Here is a 14912-nt window from a genome sequence, read left to right on the forward strand (position 1 = left end):
TTATTTTTATTTCTCTTCTACAATTTCTCTGGCAATGTTATGTATTTTTAATAGGATAAGAAGTCAAAAACAAGGGACTCAAACAGATTTAGGATAACTCAAAGGCCTTGTAAGATGATGAACATATATGTAACCTGAGACAGTTTCTTCTATTCACCTCTGATTATTGGAGAGGTTATTGCAGTGAAAAATGGCTCCTGGAGGGAGCAGCCTGTAGCCCTTTAAGGAGGGAGCTGGGGCTGAGCGCAGCTCTCCAGCCCCCTGCTCCCAGTGGATGCCTGAGCAGTGCAAACACTGACCTAACCCGATACCCTCCCTGCTCTACAAGCACCTTTTTACATCAATGCCCTTTCAGTTATGTACTGATCAAACAATACAAGCCCTTATGTACAACAAAGTGCTCTCAGTGCGCCGTGTCAGCACAGGCTAATTTAAGAGATTCATTAACACGGGGCTGACACCAAAGAGGCTCTCCCGGATCTAGGTAGTATTGAGTTTCTGGCCATCTGCACCGAAATGATAGGCTCAGTTAGCTCTGCAATGGAAAGCAAGTGTGCTAGCAACAGGAGGGGAAGGAATTTTTACATCTGCTGCATTTAGCTCTCCAGAGTTTACAGCTCTGACATGCTGAGGTTAGCCATTCAGGACAGTGCGCAGGAACCCAGACGGATGGGGAACAGCCCGGGAGTGCACCTACAGAGTTCCTTTCTCAAAGTCTCCAGACAGCTGTGGCTGTGCCCTGCACAATGTCTATGAGGTGTTCCATTAGCGGACTGGCTCCCTGTGCACACATGTCCAGAAGAACACTTCTTAAATACAATTTTACTTTCAATCAGGCTGTAGTTTAAACATGTCAAGCTGATACTGCAGCTTAATGATACCTGCAACCTAAAAGCTGCCCTAAAGCATGTGGAGAAAAGGAAAAAAAAACCAACCCAAACCAACACCTGCCACGTAAAATACACTAAAACGTGATATTCAGAACTTGGAGGTGTTCCCAGTCTCAGCATAATTTTGCCATCAAAATGATAGTTTCCAGCAATGAAAGGTATTTATTTGCTGTATTAATTTGAAAAAAAGTTTAAAGTCCCAATTTGAGTAAAGGGGATGCATGCCCGCACTCATGCAATGTGACAGGAAGTAGATGGGGGATAAAATGTTAGGAAGATGGCTGCAGATAGCTTCAACATTCCTTCCCCATTTAAAAACAAACCCAATAAAAATCCCACATGCCTCTGTCAACCAGAACATATTTTTAAAAGTAGTGCTAAAAAACCATGCTCCTACCATCCACATGGGATATGAGATGACCCAACTGGCAGCGGTTGGCTATGAATGGGCCTCTATCCCAGGTTACTTTGACATGTTAAGCATTTCTGAACAAACTTCTGACAATACCATCTAGGTCACATGAAACGAACTCACAGAGGAAACAAACTAGTCACTTATTTATTATTTTTTGAAAGGGATTTTATTTTAAAAGGGATTATATTTTAAAAAGGATTATTTATGAGAGTATTTACAGAATCTTATGCCCCAAAGGATCACCATGTACAGAAATTTGGTAGTCACCTCAAACATTAGGGCTCTGCATGTAGCAATGATATTGGGAAAAACTGGAAGAAGAATTAACACACAGGGAATATAAGTGCAATTTCAATGTCTTTACACTTGTAGCTAAATATAACTTCATCAGTATGGTCGTGATGTATTATATTAGTATGCCAATAATCTAGTTTCTCACGTGGCTTGTATTATGATAGCAAGCCAGAACCGAAATTTGGCAGTAGAGAGATCAAAAGGATTTCCACATCTGGCAGGTAGGCCAATCACTTTACATTTAACCATACAGCAGTATGGTTAAGAATTGTCTTCCTCTCCTCACCTCAAAATGCCACAGTATACAATTTGTGTACAAGAGATGCTGAAGGGAAGCACCACTTGTACTTTTTCCCTTTTGCCTTTTAAAACAATTAAGCTTTATGAAAAGGTGGAAAGCCAAATCATCATTTACAAGCAGACATGCCAAAGAGTATGTTTTCAGTGGAGATCCAGTGAAAACACATTTGGACTTCAAAGAAAGAGCCAACTCTGCAGTGCAGAACTTGGTAAGACTGCCTGGGAACCAGAAGTCTTTATCAGGAAATGCCAGAAGTCTGCCAGGCTGTCACAGCAAGTAGATCAAGAGAAATGTACTTTGCCTCCAGCTTTGATTCTACATGGAAAGAAAAGCTTACTTAATGTAGCTGTGGAAAAAAAAGGAACCTTCAGACAATCACTAAATGAATAATTAAAGATATATTAAAAAGTTATAAGATGTCTCTATGAAAGGTTTTGCCTTGACCAGCCATGGTTATTCTATGCCCGAGTGTAAAGTAACCAACTCCAGAATGCATTTTGTTCTCAAAACAGATGTACAATGTAATGTCACTTGATCCTCCTCCTACCTTTTCATAGGTAATACTACCACTGAGGGCATGAAGTGTAATTATGCTAAAACTGGAATTAAAATGCCATTGCAATCTTCCAAATTCACTGTATGCTGTGAACATGAGGCATATTTGGCATTGATTAATGCACATCAACTCATCCTCCAATGGAAGAATGTTTGCTTTTAATAATCAAGTAGGCATTTAACATATGAAGAATTTAAACACCACCAGCAAATTACAAAGAAGTTAGACACAGGTATCAGTTGTTATTCATGAAAAAGGTGTCACTTACAATAGGTGACAATGGCTTAAGTACTGTCAAGTAGGGCTCTGCAGTTTCTCCTCGTGTATCCACTAAGGAGTAACTGTTGCTCCATGGAACAATACACTCCCCTACTTACAGGGCAGTAGCTCATCTCTTTTTTAATGGTGATCGAAGCGGGAAAGTGGGGAGTAGCAGAGAGTGATTTAAAGGCCAAAAGGAGAGGTTGACTGCTCAGGAGTCATCTGTAGGCTATGCTGTGAGACCCCACAGCACAGAGCATAAGCAAACCCTGCTAAACCACTGGTGCCGCAAAAGGCAATGAAGCCTCTTGCATGAAAGATGCAGCACACAGTCGATTTTCTATGTTTGGTTTTAAACTAAAATAACTGTAACAAAAAGGAAAGTGAATGGTTGCTTGCATATTATTTACTAGACACAAATCCAAAGCCCAGGGAACAAAATGGTCAGCATACTAAAGACAGAATTATTATACAGGCCAAACTGTTCAAGGAATCAGATGAATCTCATCCCAAAAGTGTGTATACCTTTTTGATAGTAATTTTTCATTTTGCAAGAAAGCAAAAAAACTGGATTAAGAAGCACAGGTGCACTTGTATTGGGAATTTGTATAAGTTTCTTCTATTGCTTCAAGGGGATTCGGATCATAAATTTTTATTTCTTCAACATATACACTGGAAGTAGGAATAACTTCTCCGAAACATCACAGGTCCATTAGTAAAGAGTGTTCTAAAATTAACCTAGTATTAACTGAACTGGTAGTGAACTATCAGACAGAAACCTAATGGAAGCAAACAAGTTGGACTCAAATGAACTCTGGAGATCAAGTGATTTGTGTTAGCTGCTGCTTCTGATGTAGAATCCAAGCCAGGGCTCAAGAGGGTACAAAAGCCCATGGTGGAAAAGCCAATTTTCTATTACACTGAACGAAAATTATACAGCTTATAGAGTTCCTTATTTTTCAGAACTTACGTTTTCTAATAAAAAAGTCTCTTTCTTAAACCATGGTGAAACATGGTGCAGGATCTCGTATTTTGTCCACTGAAAACATGGGGCATAGATAAATAAAAGACAAAATACTTTAATGCATTACTTTCCCCTTGTAGTTCAAAAATAAAAATGACTGAACAAGCAAGAAGAAAATACTTTTAATGAGAATATTTCTTCCAATAATCCCAGGAGATCTCTATTTATGGGAAGAAATAAAAAGTGAAATAGATGAAAATGAGGATGATTTGCACATTGGCAATTATAGTTCTCTGGGTGAGACAATCATGACTAATTGTCAGAAATCACTGACTGAACAATGCAACCCAGATTCAACTCTTCCTCCATACGAAATTCTGACTAACAATAGGATATCTTATGGGCTCAGCAAAATTTATTTAACTTAATGTCATTTGGCAAACTTGTGTTTGTGTTGCTTAATATTTTCTACCCCTGTCACACAAGTCAAGGGCAGTAGCTACCATAATACCCAAAGGCAGAGAGCCCATCAAAGAGCTTGAAATCTAGTGGTGCAGGAAATTATTATTAATCCAGTCCTAGTAATTGTTAAAACATCACTCCATGCTTTTCTTCTCTTCTTCTTCTTCTTCTTCTCAGCTAGAAATTATGATTTCTAAATCAACAGTTGTGAATAGTCTTTATAGGACTATACTCTCTGGTTTCCAATTAGGTAATATTCCCAATTCTACTGGAATGGGTGTATAAGTGAAAACTAAGTTGCTTACTTTTGTTTAGTTTTACTTTTACTCTATAACACCTAGCTTCCTGATTCTCTGTAAAATGGGCTGTAAGACTGTGACTGTTAGCAGTTCACAATATTTTTCCTCCGAAGTATTCTCATTTTTGTTAGAGAAACCATGCATGAAAAAAAGTGTTCTGCACTATTGAAATGAAGCCTTAAAATACTTGTGATTAAAGACTCAAAACCCACAAAAACAAGACAAAGCCCTGCTGCGAGAGAGCCTTCAGGATGAACAGAATCACAGAATCGTTTAGATGGGAAAAGACCTTCAAGATCATCAAGTCCAATCATTAACCCAGCATTAAGCCATGTCTGTAAGTGCCACATCTACATGTCTTTTAAATATCTCCAGGGATGATGACTCCAACACTTCCCTGTTCCAGTGCTGGACAACCCTTTCGGTGAAGAAAGTTTTCCTAATATCCAACCTAAGTCTCCCCTATCACATCCTGAGGCCATGTTATATCACTTGTTACCTGGGAGAAGAGACTGACCCCTACCTCACTACAACCTCCTTTCAGGTAGTTGTAGAGAGTGATAAGGTCTCCCCTGAGCCTCTTTTTCTCCAGGCTGAACAACCCCAGCTTCTCCTAATCAGAGTTGTGTTCCAGACCCTTCACAAGCTGCATTACCCTTCTCTGGACATCTTCCAGCACCTCAATGTCTTTGTTGTAGTGAGGGGCCCAAAACTGAACAACAGGATGCAAGGTGCAGTCTCAGCAATGCCAAATATAAATCAACATTCCCGCGCAACTTGGTGTCACCTGCAAACTAACAGGTCATCTCAATCCCAGTCCAGATCATTGATAAAGATATTAAACAGGACTGGCCCCAATACTGAGCCCTGGGGAACACCAATAGTGACTGGTCGCCAGCTGGATTTAGTTCTATTCATCACCCGTCTCTGGGCCTGGCCATACAGCCAGTTTTGTACCCAGTGAAGAGTGCACCCAGCAAAGAGGTACAAACCTAATGACTTGATTACAGTGTGCACACATGGGAGTACGCTTTCCCGCTGGAATATGCTCTGCTCTCTGAACCAACGTGTCTTGTTCATTTAGCTGAGGTGCTGTGTCAGGTTTTTCACTCGGGGCAGTTGTTCCAGGTGATTTAATACTGTTTGATGTCCATCCACTGGCAGGAGCTGGGGAAAAAGTGCCAAAGCATTTAGAAGACCATCTTTTAGTACCAAGTAAATTAATTTGAAATACAAGCAACAAATAACATTTGCCCAACATTTTTGTCCAATGTATACCTGCCTTCTCAAATGAACAAATTAAAAAGTACTCATTTCCCCCTCCTCTGCCATTAAGTTAAGAAATCAGTCCTACCTACTTTATGAAACATCTGTGAAATAACACAGAATGCTTTTGGTTAACTTGTAGAAGTAGTGGACAAATTTCAGCATGCTGAAGAAGTTAGGCAAAAGAATATATAACCTGTGAAGGCATTATTTTGCTTTAGATAGAAAAGTTGAAGCCAAGAATATCAGTGTATGAACAAAGGCAGGAGAGTATGACATACCTACTCAAAACATTTCTCACTGAGTGCAATAGATCATACATCATTACTAACAGGTTAAACAAGAGTACTCATTCAATACAACATGTACAGGAACTTAAAATAGGGTACTGTATAAGGAAAATATATTTCTAAATTAAAATTATACACTACTCTAGATCACTGGATTCTGCCAATCTAAAGCACTCCAAAGGTCATGTTCACATCCTCCTTATAAAAGTTATGACAAAAATAAAACCCTGACATTTTCAGAAATGTACACAAGACACACATCCATGTCTACTCAGGTTTTCAGAGTTGTAGAATAGACATAAGTTTTTGTGGAGTTCGAAAAATGCATTTACAAAAATGAAAGGCACAGATGATACTGTTGCCCAGGGTAATGAAGAAACAAACAGTCCTCTGCTTTTCTTTCTCTTCTATTGATATACGTACCTTGGTAACGTAAAAGCTACGGCAACATTAGTTCATGGGAGCAGTTATTCCTGTCAAGTGGCGATACCTTTTTCTTTTTCAAGTACGCTATAAAACCCCCCACATTTCCATAGCCTTTTGTTTGTAACCACAGGCAAAAGAAACCATGAGTGTTTACTCGGTGTCTTGGCTTTAGTGCAGCCTTGCTAAACCTTGTAAATCAAAAAGTGAAATTAAGATTCGAATGGAAACTCAGAGACAAACAACGAAGCAGTGACTGAGACATCAGACAGCGCAGGATGATGCTTCTGCTGCAAAGATGCAGCTCTCCAACACCAAGGTCAAGGCATCGGTATGTAGCTTTGCAAAAAAACTAGTTTGTGGAGCTGGTAATCTTCATGCTATTCATCCTCTCTCATTCTTCCTATCATCTTGCAGGGAAAAGATGAAAAATTCTTTCTCATTATCTCCATTAATGTAATGCTGATCAGCCTCTGTCCTACTGAAAAGTTGCAAACACCTTTCAGGCAAAACAATGCATTCCCTGCTCAAACAGAAGTGGCATATAATAACTAGGCCACCAGGGGTCTCGAAGTGGCATACTAATTCACAGAGAAGATGTGAATCTACAGAAAATCCAGCAGAAATGCCAATACTGTGTTATTTACAGAAGTAAGATAGCCAAGCACTACACAATTTAATCAAAACAATACCACGAAATTTAGTTAACAACCCCCTCCTCTACTCATGTGCAGGCTAAGGCAACACAGCTGGAAGAGAACTCCTTTTTAAAACCAATACTTTTGTACTATAATTACGCTTGGTATTAACCTGCTGATATGGGCTCAAAACCTACTTTTGCTTGCTCTTTCTGTGTATAAAGAAGCAATATATTTATACACCTTTTTTTTGTTTAAATGGTTGGTTCATCAAATTTTCTCATACCAGGTCATTTCAACACTGACATAGTTTTGGATCCTTTTCAGAATCTGCAGCAGCAAAAAGTATAACAGTTCATCAGGGTTGCTTTTTGTTGTTTTTGGTTTTTGTTTTTTTTAATACAAGGTTATTCATTATATTTAATGTATAACTAATTAATTTGCAATGTCCTTAAAAAATAACATCTTACTCTTGAAACATTCAACATTTCTGAGTAGGAATAGAAGCACTTTATCTTGAACAAGTCACTCTGCTACTGTACTTCAGTTTATATGATAAATGCCTGCTAAGCTGAAAACTTAGGAACAGACAAAAATGAAAAAGGTGGCAGAACGGCTTTGAAGACATGAGCAAAAGTGGTGTTGATTAATAGCACTTTCCTCCTCTGTCATCACACATGGCTTTCCAATTCTCAGATCCCATTTCATGAGAATACAGCAATACACACTAAAACCAAATCTGTTTGAAGACTGCTTTTGCCATAAATCAAATTGCAGCATTGCTAATTTCTGTTTATCTACTGAATCCCAAAGCCCATTCAGACACATCAGCTAGCTTATTTGCACTGCATTGTTAAAAAAAGTCTGTCTGCTTGCTTAAAGTGGAAAAAAAAAGTACAAACATCACAATTGTTCCCTTTTCTTTGGTCTCATTACAGCTTTCATTAATGCTGTTTTTATGAATGATGCTTTTCTGAACACTACCTAACTTCAAAGTTACTGCTGGTCAGGAGAAGAATTTCTCTATGTAAACCTTCTCTACAAAGCTGTTAGATCAGTCATTTCTGAGTTATTTAAAACACTAAAAAAGGAGAGAAGGAGATAGTCCACCATGTTAAAACAAAAATTCTCTTTTAAGCAAATCGTAATATAAACCACACAAATCAGTATCATGTTAAGCAAAAGCTGTGACCTAAGCAAAACCAGGCTGGGCATTTGGTGTTGAGGATCAGCAAAGGGAAATAGACCCACTCCACTTCCACTGAAAGCAGTGCACTGAAGCTCAGTGCCCAGACCTTCAGCAGATGTAGGACTCCTATGAGATCACAATGCCAACAGAGTAAGAGGAGTAACAAATAAGCCCTAAGCCTTCAGATCATTCTGTATTTGCTAGAGTATTTCTGGGCACTGGACAAAAACTACGTTCTAAAAGGCTTTCTACTGTCATTTGTGAATTTCTGTCACTATCTGGTCTACTATGATGGGAATAATATCTAATTAATCACTGCAGATGCCATCAGCATCTGAGAATTAAGATAGAAGAAGCTGCCTTCTGCCTAAAAATCCTTGGAAAGCAAGGACTCAAGTTTCTTTCCATTTAGATTTTTCTTCCTAAAGATGAGTCTGCTTCCATTGTCTTCAGATCCATACTCTGTAAAATACCTTCATATCTATTTCACTGCATTTATTATATTGGATTCTTTGTAAACCTTCTACAGTTGTTCTCTAGATTTATTTTTCTTTCACCATAGATCATTATTCCTCTCTCGTTGCTTGATTTGCCTCAGTCTTTTATCTTCCTTGTTCCCTTCTGAACACCAGCAAGAGGACAGCTTTTATTGGCCACTTTTGTCATTCCATAGGCCACAAACATCCCTTTAACACTTCAGTAATTTTACCAGAGGTTCATTACTTCCACTGCAGCCCAAGAGCATGTTTTTGTTTGTGGTGGCATTTTTGTTTAGTTGGTTTGCTTTTGATTTTAAAGCCTCCCACTATTAACTCCCTGCTTAAATCTATATGAATTCTCAGTATTTTTTTCCAACAATATTCAACCTCTTGTAGCTAGAGAATTTCAAATTAGGTCTGTTTTTTGTTTAGAATGAACACTGATTTTCCCCACCTATTTTTTATACTTAAACAGGAAGTTTAACAGTACTGGATGAGATGTTTTTACTGCAAACAGAGAGGAAGGGGACAGTCTGTGAGTTCACATATTCTCCTCCTCTACTTTCTCTTCCCTATTCTCTTGGAAATCTTTCAAATTGAAACACAACCACTTGATTTAAAAACATCAGGCCCAGAAAACTGGTGCAGGTGTTTTTTTTCTTGCAATGAGAAGATTTTACCAGGGTACATTAGTAGTGTCAAGGTAGGTCCAAATCATTACACTCAACCTAAGTGAAGACCTCTCAACTCTTGGCAATCAGTCTGAGCTCTCCTGTGGTTTGAGTTTTATACATTGCCTTTTAAATTTTAAATATGTGATCAGCAGCTTTGTTCTTAAAGAGTGCTGGGGAGATGCCCTCGTACCCAAGATCTGTTGTAGTGCATGCACATTTTTAATTGTGAATAATGACTGCATGGGAATGGGAAAGGAAACCACTCCAGCTTCCTCACGACACAATCTCACCCTGTATTTTCTGGTTGGCACCTTTGCTGCTTAAAACAGAACAAAGCACAGCAACTTCTGTGGGTGGTCTGAAGATTTAAAATTATAATAATAAATACAGTTAATAAATGAAAGAAATAATTTATAAGAATTATACACCCCAGCAGAAGCTATTCTGACCCAAGTGCCAGAGAGGTTTGGGTTCTCTGCAAGTCATGAAAAGATCTCTGTGGCCAGATTTTGGAGTTTTGCAGGCTTCACTCCACCTTCGCTCTCTTTAATTAAACATTCTAAAGCACTGTTGATTTGCACTAGTGTATTGTCATTACTGTTTTTTTTTTCTAAAACAGAAAACACTCTGTACCTGACCATTAACTTTCTACTTTATTAGGTTTAAGTTTAGCAAACCCACGGTGTTTGCTTTCACTAAACTCCTTGGTATGGCTAGTTTAATATTTAACAATCTTTTAGGCAAGGTAAAGAATTGGCTTTTTTTAATTTTTTTTAAAAATCCCAGTGTGACTTTGCCCTCGTTCGTCTAACAATAGGCTGTTCCATCGCTGAGCACATGGATAACTGCAAACACTGGTGAAAGGTTTGGAAGACAAAGGGAGAAAGGCGGATACGCAGTGGTGCCAAAGTCACTTTGACAGAGGTTCTCCGGTGCGTAGCAACAATACAACAGCCTGAACTGTTTAACGCTCACTTAAACATAACATCAGACTTCATGTAATATCTATAAATAACAATGCTACTTTAAGCAGTGGGAGTGTCAGAACTTCATTTTAAAGTGTTCTAACTCAGTGATTTATACACTTCTATCAAACTACTGTATTATAAATGGAAAATATAGAGCTTCATACATCCAATTTTCTGACTTCTCTTAATATATCTGTGGTGTAGGAAATCTCCCTATTCCTTCCTTCCAAACCAAACAGATGGCTGGATGAAGCAATGTGTCTGAAAAGCTTGGTTGTCAGCTCATTGCAGTAGCTGTATATAACATCCCATCCACTCCCAGGCCCACATGAAATCACACAAGTTCAATGGAGAATCCTACAGGACAAGTAAGAGGTGAGAAAAAAACAAAAACAAACCCCATAAAAAAACCTGGAACCCCTGTGTTCCATAGTTGTTCTTTTGTTTCTTATGGAGTCTTGGAAACACAGTCATAGCTAAACTCCTTTTGCTGATTAAAGGCAGAACGGGAAGGATTAAATGATTAAACCATTATCATGTCTTTAAATGCCGGGTGAAAGCTGGTATGCACCCGTGGAAAATCAAAACAGGTGCCACCCCGGCCCAATTTCAACAACCCCTGCAAGTAGAGGGAATAGTTCCTGCGTTAGTAACCAGCCTTTCAACTGGAAAGGCTCTGGGTAAATGACTGTAAAGCATCTTAATTAAAATGAGTATGGTGGTTTTGGCTTGCTCAGCCTGTCTCCTTGTGATTTGTTACATTACATACCATCACAAATTTGGCACAACTGGCATTGCTTTTATTGAAAACGTGACTCAAGGCGAAAGAGAAAATGAAGACCTGTACAATAGTGTTTCATTTCTTTGGAGTGGCAGTTTAGAACCTCACTTGGTAGCTTTCTGCAGATAAGATTTTGCCTCCCTTGCATTTAGCTCCTACTCTGACCTTGACAGTTTGACTATGCCTCCAGAGAGCAAGTCTGCCCAATCTCAGGTAGATTACCTGACAGTTTCATGAAGCTGATGTTTAACACTGAATACTGATAAGAATGCACTTACCAGAGGAATACTGACTTTTCATTTATTGAACAATTATTAGGTATAATTCTTGGATGTCATACACCTGTGTATCTGAACACATCACTCCTCTGAGCTAGTGCTAGCAAATGAAGAGGAACTAATCTGATGAGTCCATAGCAAGAGGCTAGTTGCTTTTTAACAAATCAAAGAAAATGAGCATCTAATTTTGAAAGTCAGTGAATGTTCTGACTTGATGCATGTGAAATAATCACAGAGCCAAATAATCTCTTCATCTCTGTTTAAATGACTACAGAAAGAAACATGCATCTGTCTGACTTGTGCAAACAATTTAAGTGTGCAGCTTGGTGCAAAATTAGCAAAATCAGTGAATTAGTGAATTCAGCAAAATCAAATCATAGGAAAATTGTCTGAGAAAATTTGTAGCAGAAAGCTGAGTTTCTATTCAGTAGATCTTGTAGTGAGGTACACCAGGGCATTATGTCTCTAAAAAGTAGGTGGTACATTTCTGCATCATTACTACGATTACTACCATCTGCCCCTTCTTATAGATAGACATTCAAGTTTTAGAAACATATTAATTTTTTTGCCATGTCTACAGGAGTTAAAATTTCATACTGACATCAAGGGTAACATTTGTAAATTACTCTGGTTTCACAATAGGTTTTGCTTGGCTAAGTGACTTCACATTACTTAACTTGTAAGAAGAAATTTGTGGTTTGCTGTCACATGATGCTATAATCATTTAGATTAGATGAAAAATTAATAACAGTCCATAGACCAGATCAGGAAGCTTTTGTGTTTTGACCTGTCAATCATAACACTTTTATGGACAAGGCTTTCTGCTTTCATGAATGGTAACTACACCATGAAGAAGCAATCTTTAACAACCTTTTTTGGTGAAAAATACTAGACCTTCTTATATTTTGGGACCTGTTTCTAGCAGAGGCCTTACCAACAATATAAGGATTTGCCTTAATAACTACTAATGTTACTCCAGTTTCTTCGCCATGTTCAGACCACAGTCCTCAATGGGCAACTAGCTTTTTGAACTCCGATAATTAGTCCCGCCTTTAAATTCCTGTTCAACAAATGAAACAAATTAGTATATGAGGGCTCTAAAAACAAAATTGCAGAACTTGATGAAGAAGGTGATGCCTTAGTTGCCTTTTCCATGCAAAAGTATTCTCAAAGTTGATGGGCTTTGAGAATACTTACCCAGTCAGAGTAGCCTGTAAGGTCAACAGAACTGATATAGACGCTGGGGCAATTACAAACGAAACACAGAAAAGCAAAGGTGATGAGGACACAGAGTGTTGCAGTCCATCCCTTTATGGACCTTGAGCAAGGACTTACTGGCAGTGCAGGCATTTTGTGGTAGCACAATATATCTCAGTGCCTTCCTCCCTCTCCCCATCTTCATACCTGATGGCCAAACTCCACAGTTTGGTATAGTCTAGAGTTTTTCCCCATTTCCTTTAGGGAAGTAAGTAGCAGAATAAGTAGCAAGGAAGGAGACAAAGACTCCGACTGTCAGCATATGTAGAGCAGGATGTCAAATCACACCTAAGAGCAGTCTTTTATTTTCTTCTGCTTTTAAAATTCTAATATTATTGAGGGAATGAGATATAAAAAAATAAAAAAAAATGCAGCAAGATTGCTAAAGATAACTCCAGAGGAGGTAAATGCAAGGTTACCAAATACACGAAAACAACTTCAAGGCAATAGCAGAATTTTTAAAACAAAGATGCCTGGGGAGCAATTTTTCTGTGTTTGCAGTCAGCTTCCAAGTGTGTTCCCTCTGCTGAAGGGAGCATGTGCTTAACACATGTGCTGGCTCAGGATTAGGCAACTGACAGTTGTGGGTATTGCAGGATATGCTGACATTCCTTAGCAGCTCTACTGGAAGGGGATTATATATCCCAGTGATATCAGCCTGAGAGAGACCCTGGGAATAAGGAAACTGTCACATGTCAGTAAACGGTCACTTAAAATGCAAGCTTTGAACACTTCCATCGCAAACCTTCCCCGTGCCATCCTTGTAACCCAACTGCGAAGCCTAGGAGGAACAAAGGGCAGCAATTACAATGAAACCCTCCTTTCCAAGAAGCAAACCAGCCTTTCTGGCCACCAGCTGTAACAGCTCCCCGTGGGACCCCTGCCATCCCACCGGACCCCAGCAAGCAAGCTGCCTGCACAGCACCTGTACTGGAAGGCAGGATGCGGTGCTGGCAGTGCTGTGCCTGGCACGCAGCTTCTCTCGACCCCACTGCCCCAGCAGTTCATCCTCTAACGACAGCGTTTTGAAAATGCCAGGAAAGAGAAGGTAATTTCATGTGAGAAATGTAACACTGGAAGTCCTGACCTCTTCTGACCATCACAGATCCTGCTACACTTTTTTCCATGACAACAATTCGTCTCGTGGACTAACTCCAACTTGTGTAGCTCTGTTTGTTGGGCAATTATACTTTCTTAAATTATCCTGGCAGTTTCAATTAGCCTCGGTGCTATTCACTTCCTTTCAAGATGCCGTGAGTGTTACAGCATGCTGACAAGCAGCTGTTATGTTTCACCCAAAAAGTGACTGCATGGCAGTGGCAAGTGAAAGCCATTCCTGTGCAGGCAATGTATCCTTGCCCAGGACTAGAAAATGCTTTGGGGTTCCTTGGGGGTGGTGATCAATGCTACATAAGTGTAGAGTAATAGTTAGTTATCAAAGAGTAGAATAACTCATTGCAATGTAGCTAGGATGCTCTGGGTAATTTCTATTTTGTAATTTAATATAACCTTGTAAAAATCTTCTGCTTTTGGTGGGTGAGTAGAGCTTCCCAGCTCAAAAAAAAAAAATGAAGTGAGAACTATTATAAATTCTAGTCTGTACACTTAACACATAGCAACAGCCACAATTTTACTTATTTCAACAACAGAAAAAAATCAACAACACAGACAAGAGAGGCTGATAACAAATGCGTTATTTGGAAATCATTGTCCAGGCAGATACCACACCTGCACTGTGTGCCTGCCCCACCTGCTCAACTCCTTGTGCACCCAGTGTGCCAGAGATCAGGCTTGTTTTGTTCATTTGTCAAGCCAGGCTTTTATCCTGCTTATCCAGCTTCTTACTCAAGCCTTAAAATAATGCATGAAGCAGCCATCCCTCATTTCCTCAACCAAACCACTAGGAATCCTGTAATATCAAGAATTTATTCCAAAGAAGAATAAAACCCGTCTTACTTTCATAGTAGCAAAAAAAAAAAAAAAAGCGCCATACTACTTTTAATAGAAAAAAATAAACAACAAAAAAGGGGTATTCTCTGATGGCCTATCCAAGAAAGGGAGATTCCAGCTAATAATCAAAAAGATGCTGTCTACCAAATGACATATCTGTGTAGTCAGACAACTTAATGAAATCACTGGTAATATTCATGCCACACAATCAATCAGCAGCTTACAGCTTCCCCAGACACCAACAAAATCCTTTGACACGCCTGCTTTGCTATGGAAA

The 14912-nt window shown here is 39.0% G+C and overlaps 1 protein-coding gene across 6 annotated transcripts in view; it reads right to left on the reverse strand.

The window, feature by feature from the left end:
* The window catches only part of PDLIM5 (PDZ and LIM domain 5), a 126299-nt gene that overhangs the window by 9919 nt on the left and 101468 nt on the right, over nucleotides 1–14912 (reverse strand). For all 6 annotated transcript variants that reach the window (XM_027706540.1, XM_027706539.1, XM_027706544.1 and 3 more), the window contains one exon: nucleotides 5435–5609. In XM_027706540.1, the coding sequence (XP_027562341.1) occupies nucleotides 5435–5609 (175 nt within the window). The remainder of the gene's footprint in view (nucleotides 1–5434; nucleotides 5610–14912) is intronic.

This window comes from Neopelma chrysocephalum, unplaced genomic scaffold (genome assembly GCF_003984885.1).
Source record: "Neopelma chrysocephalum unplaced genomic scaffold, ASM398488v2 Primary Assembly neopelma1_382, whole genome shotgun sequence".
NCBI classification, from domain to species: Eukaryota; Metazoa; Chordata; class Aves; order Passeriformes; family Pipridae; genus Neopelma; species Neopelma chrysocephalum.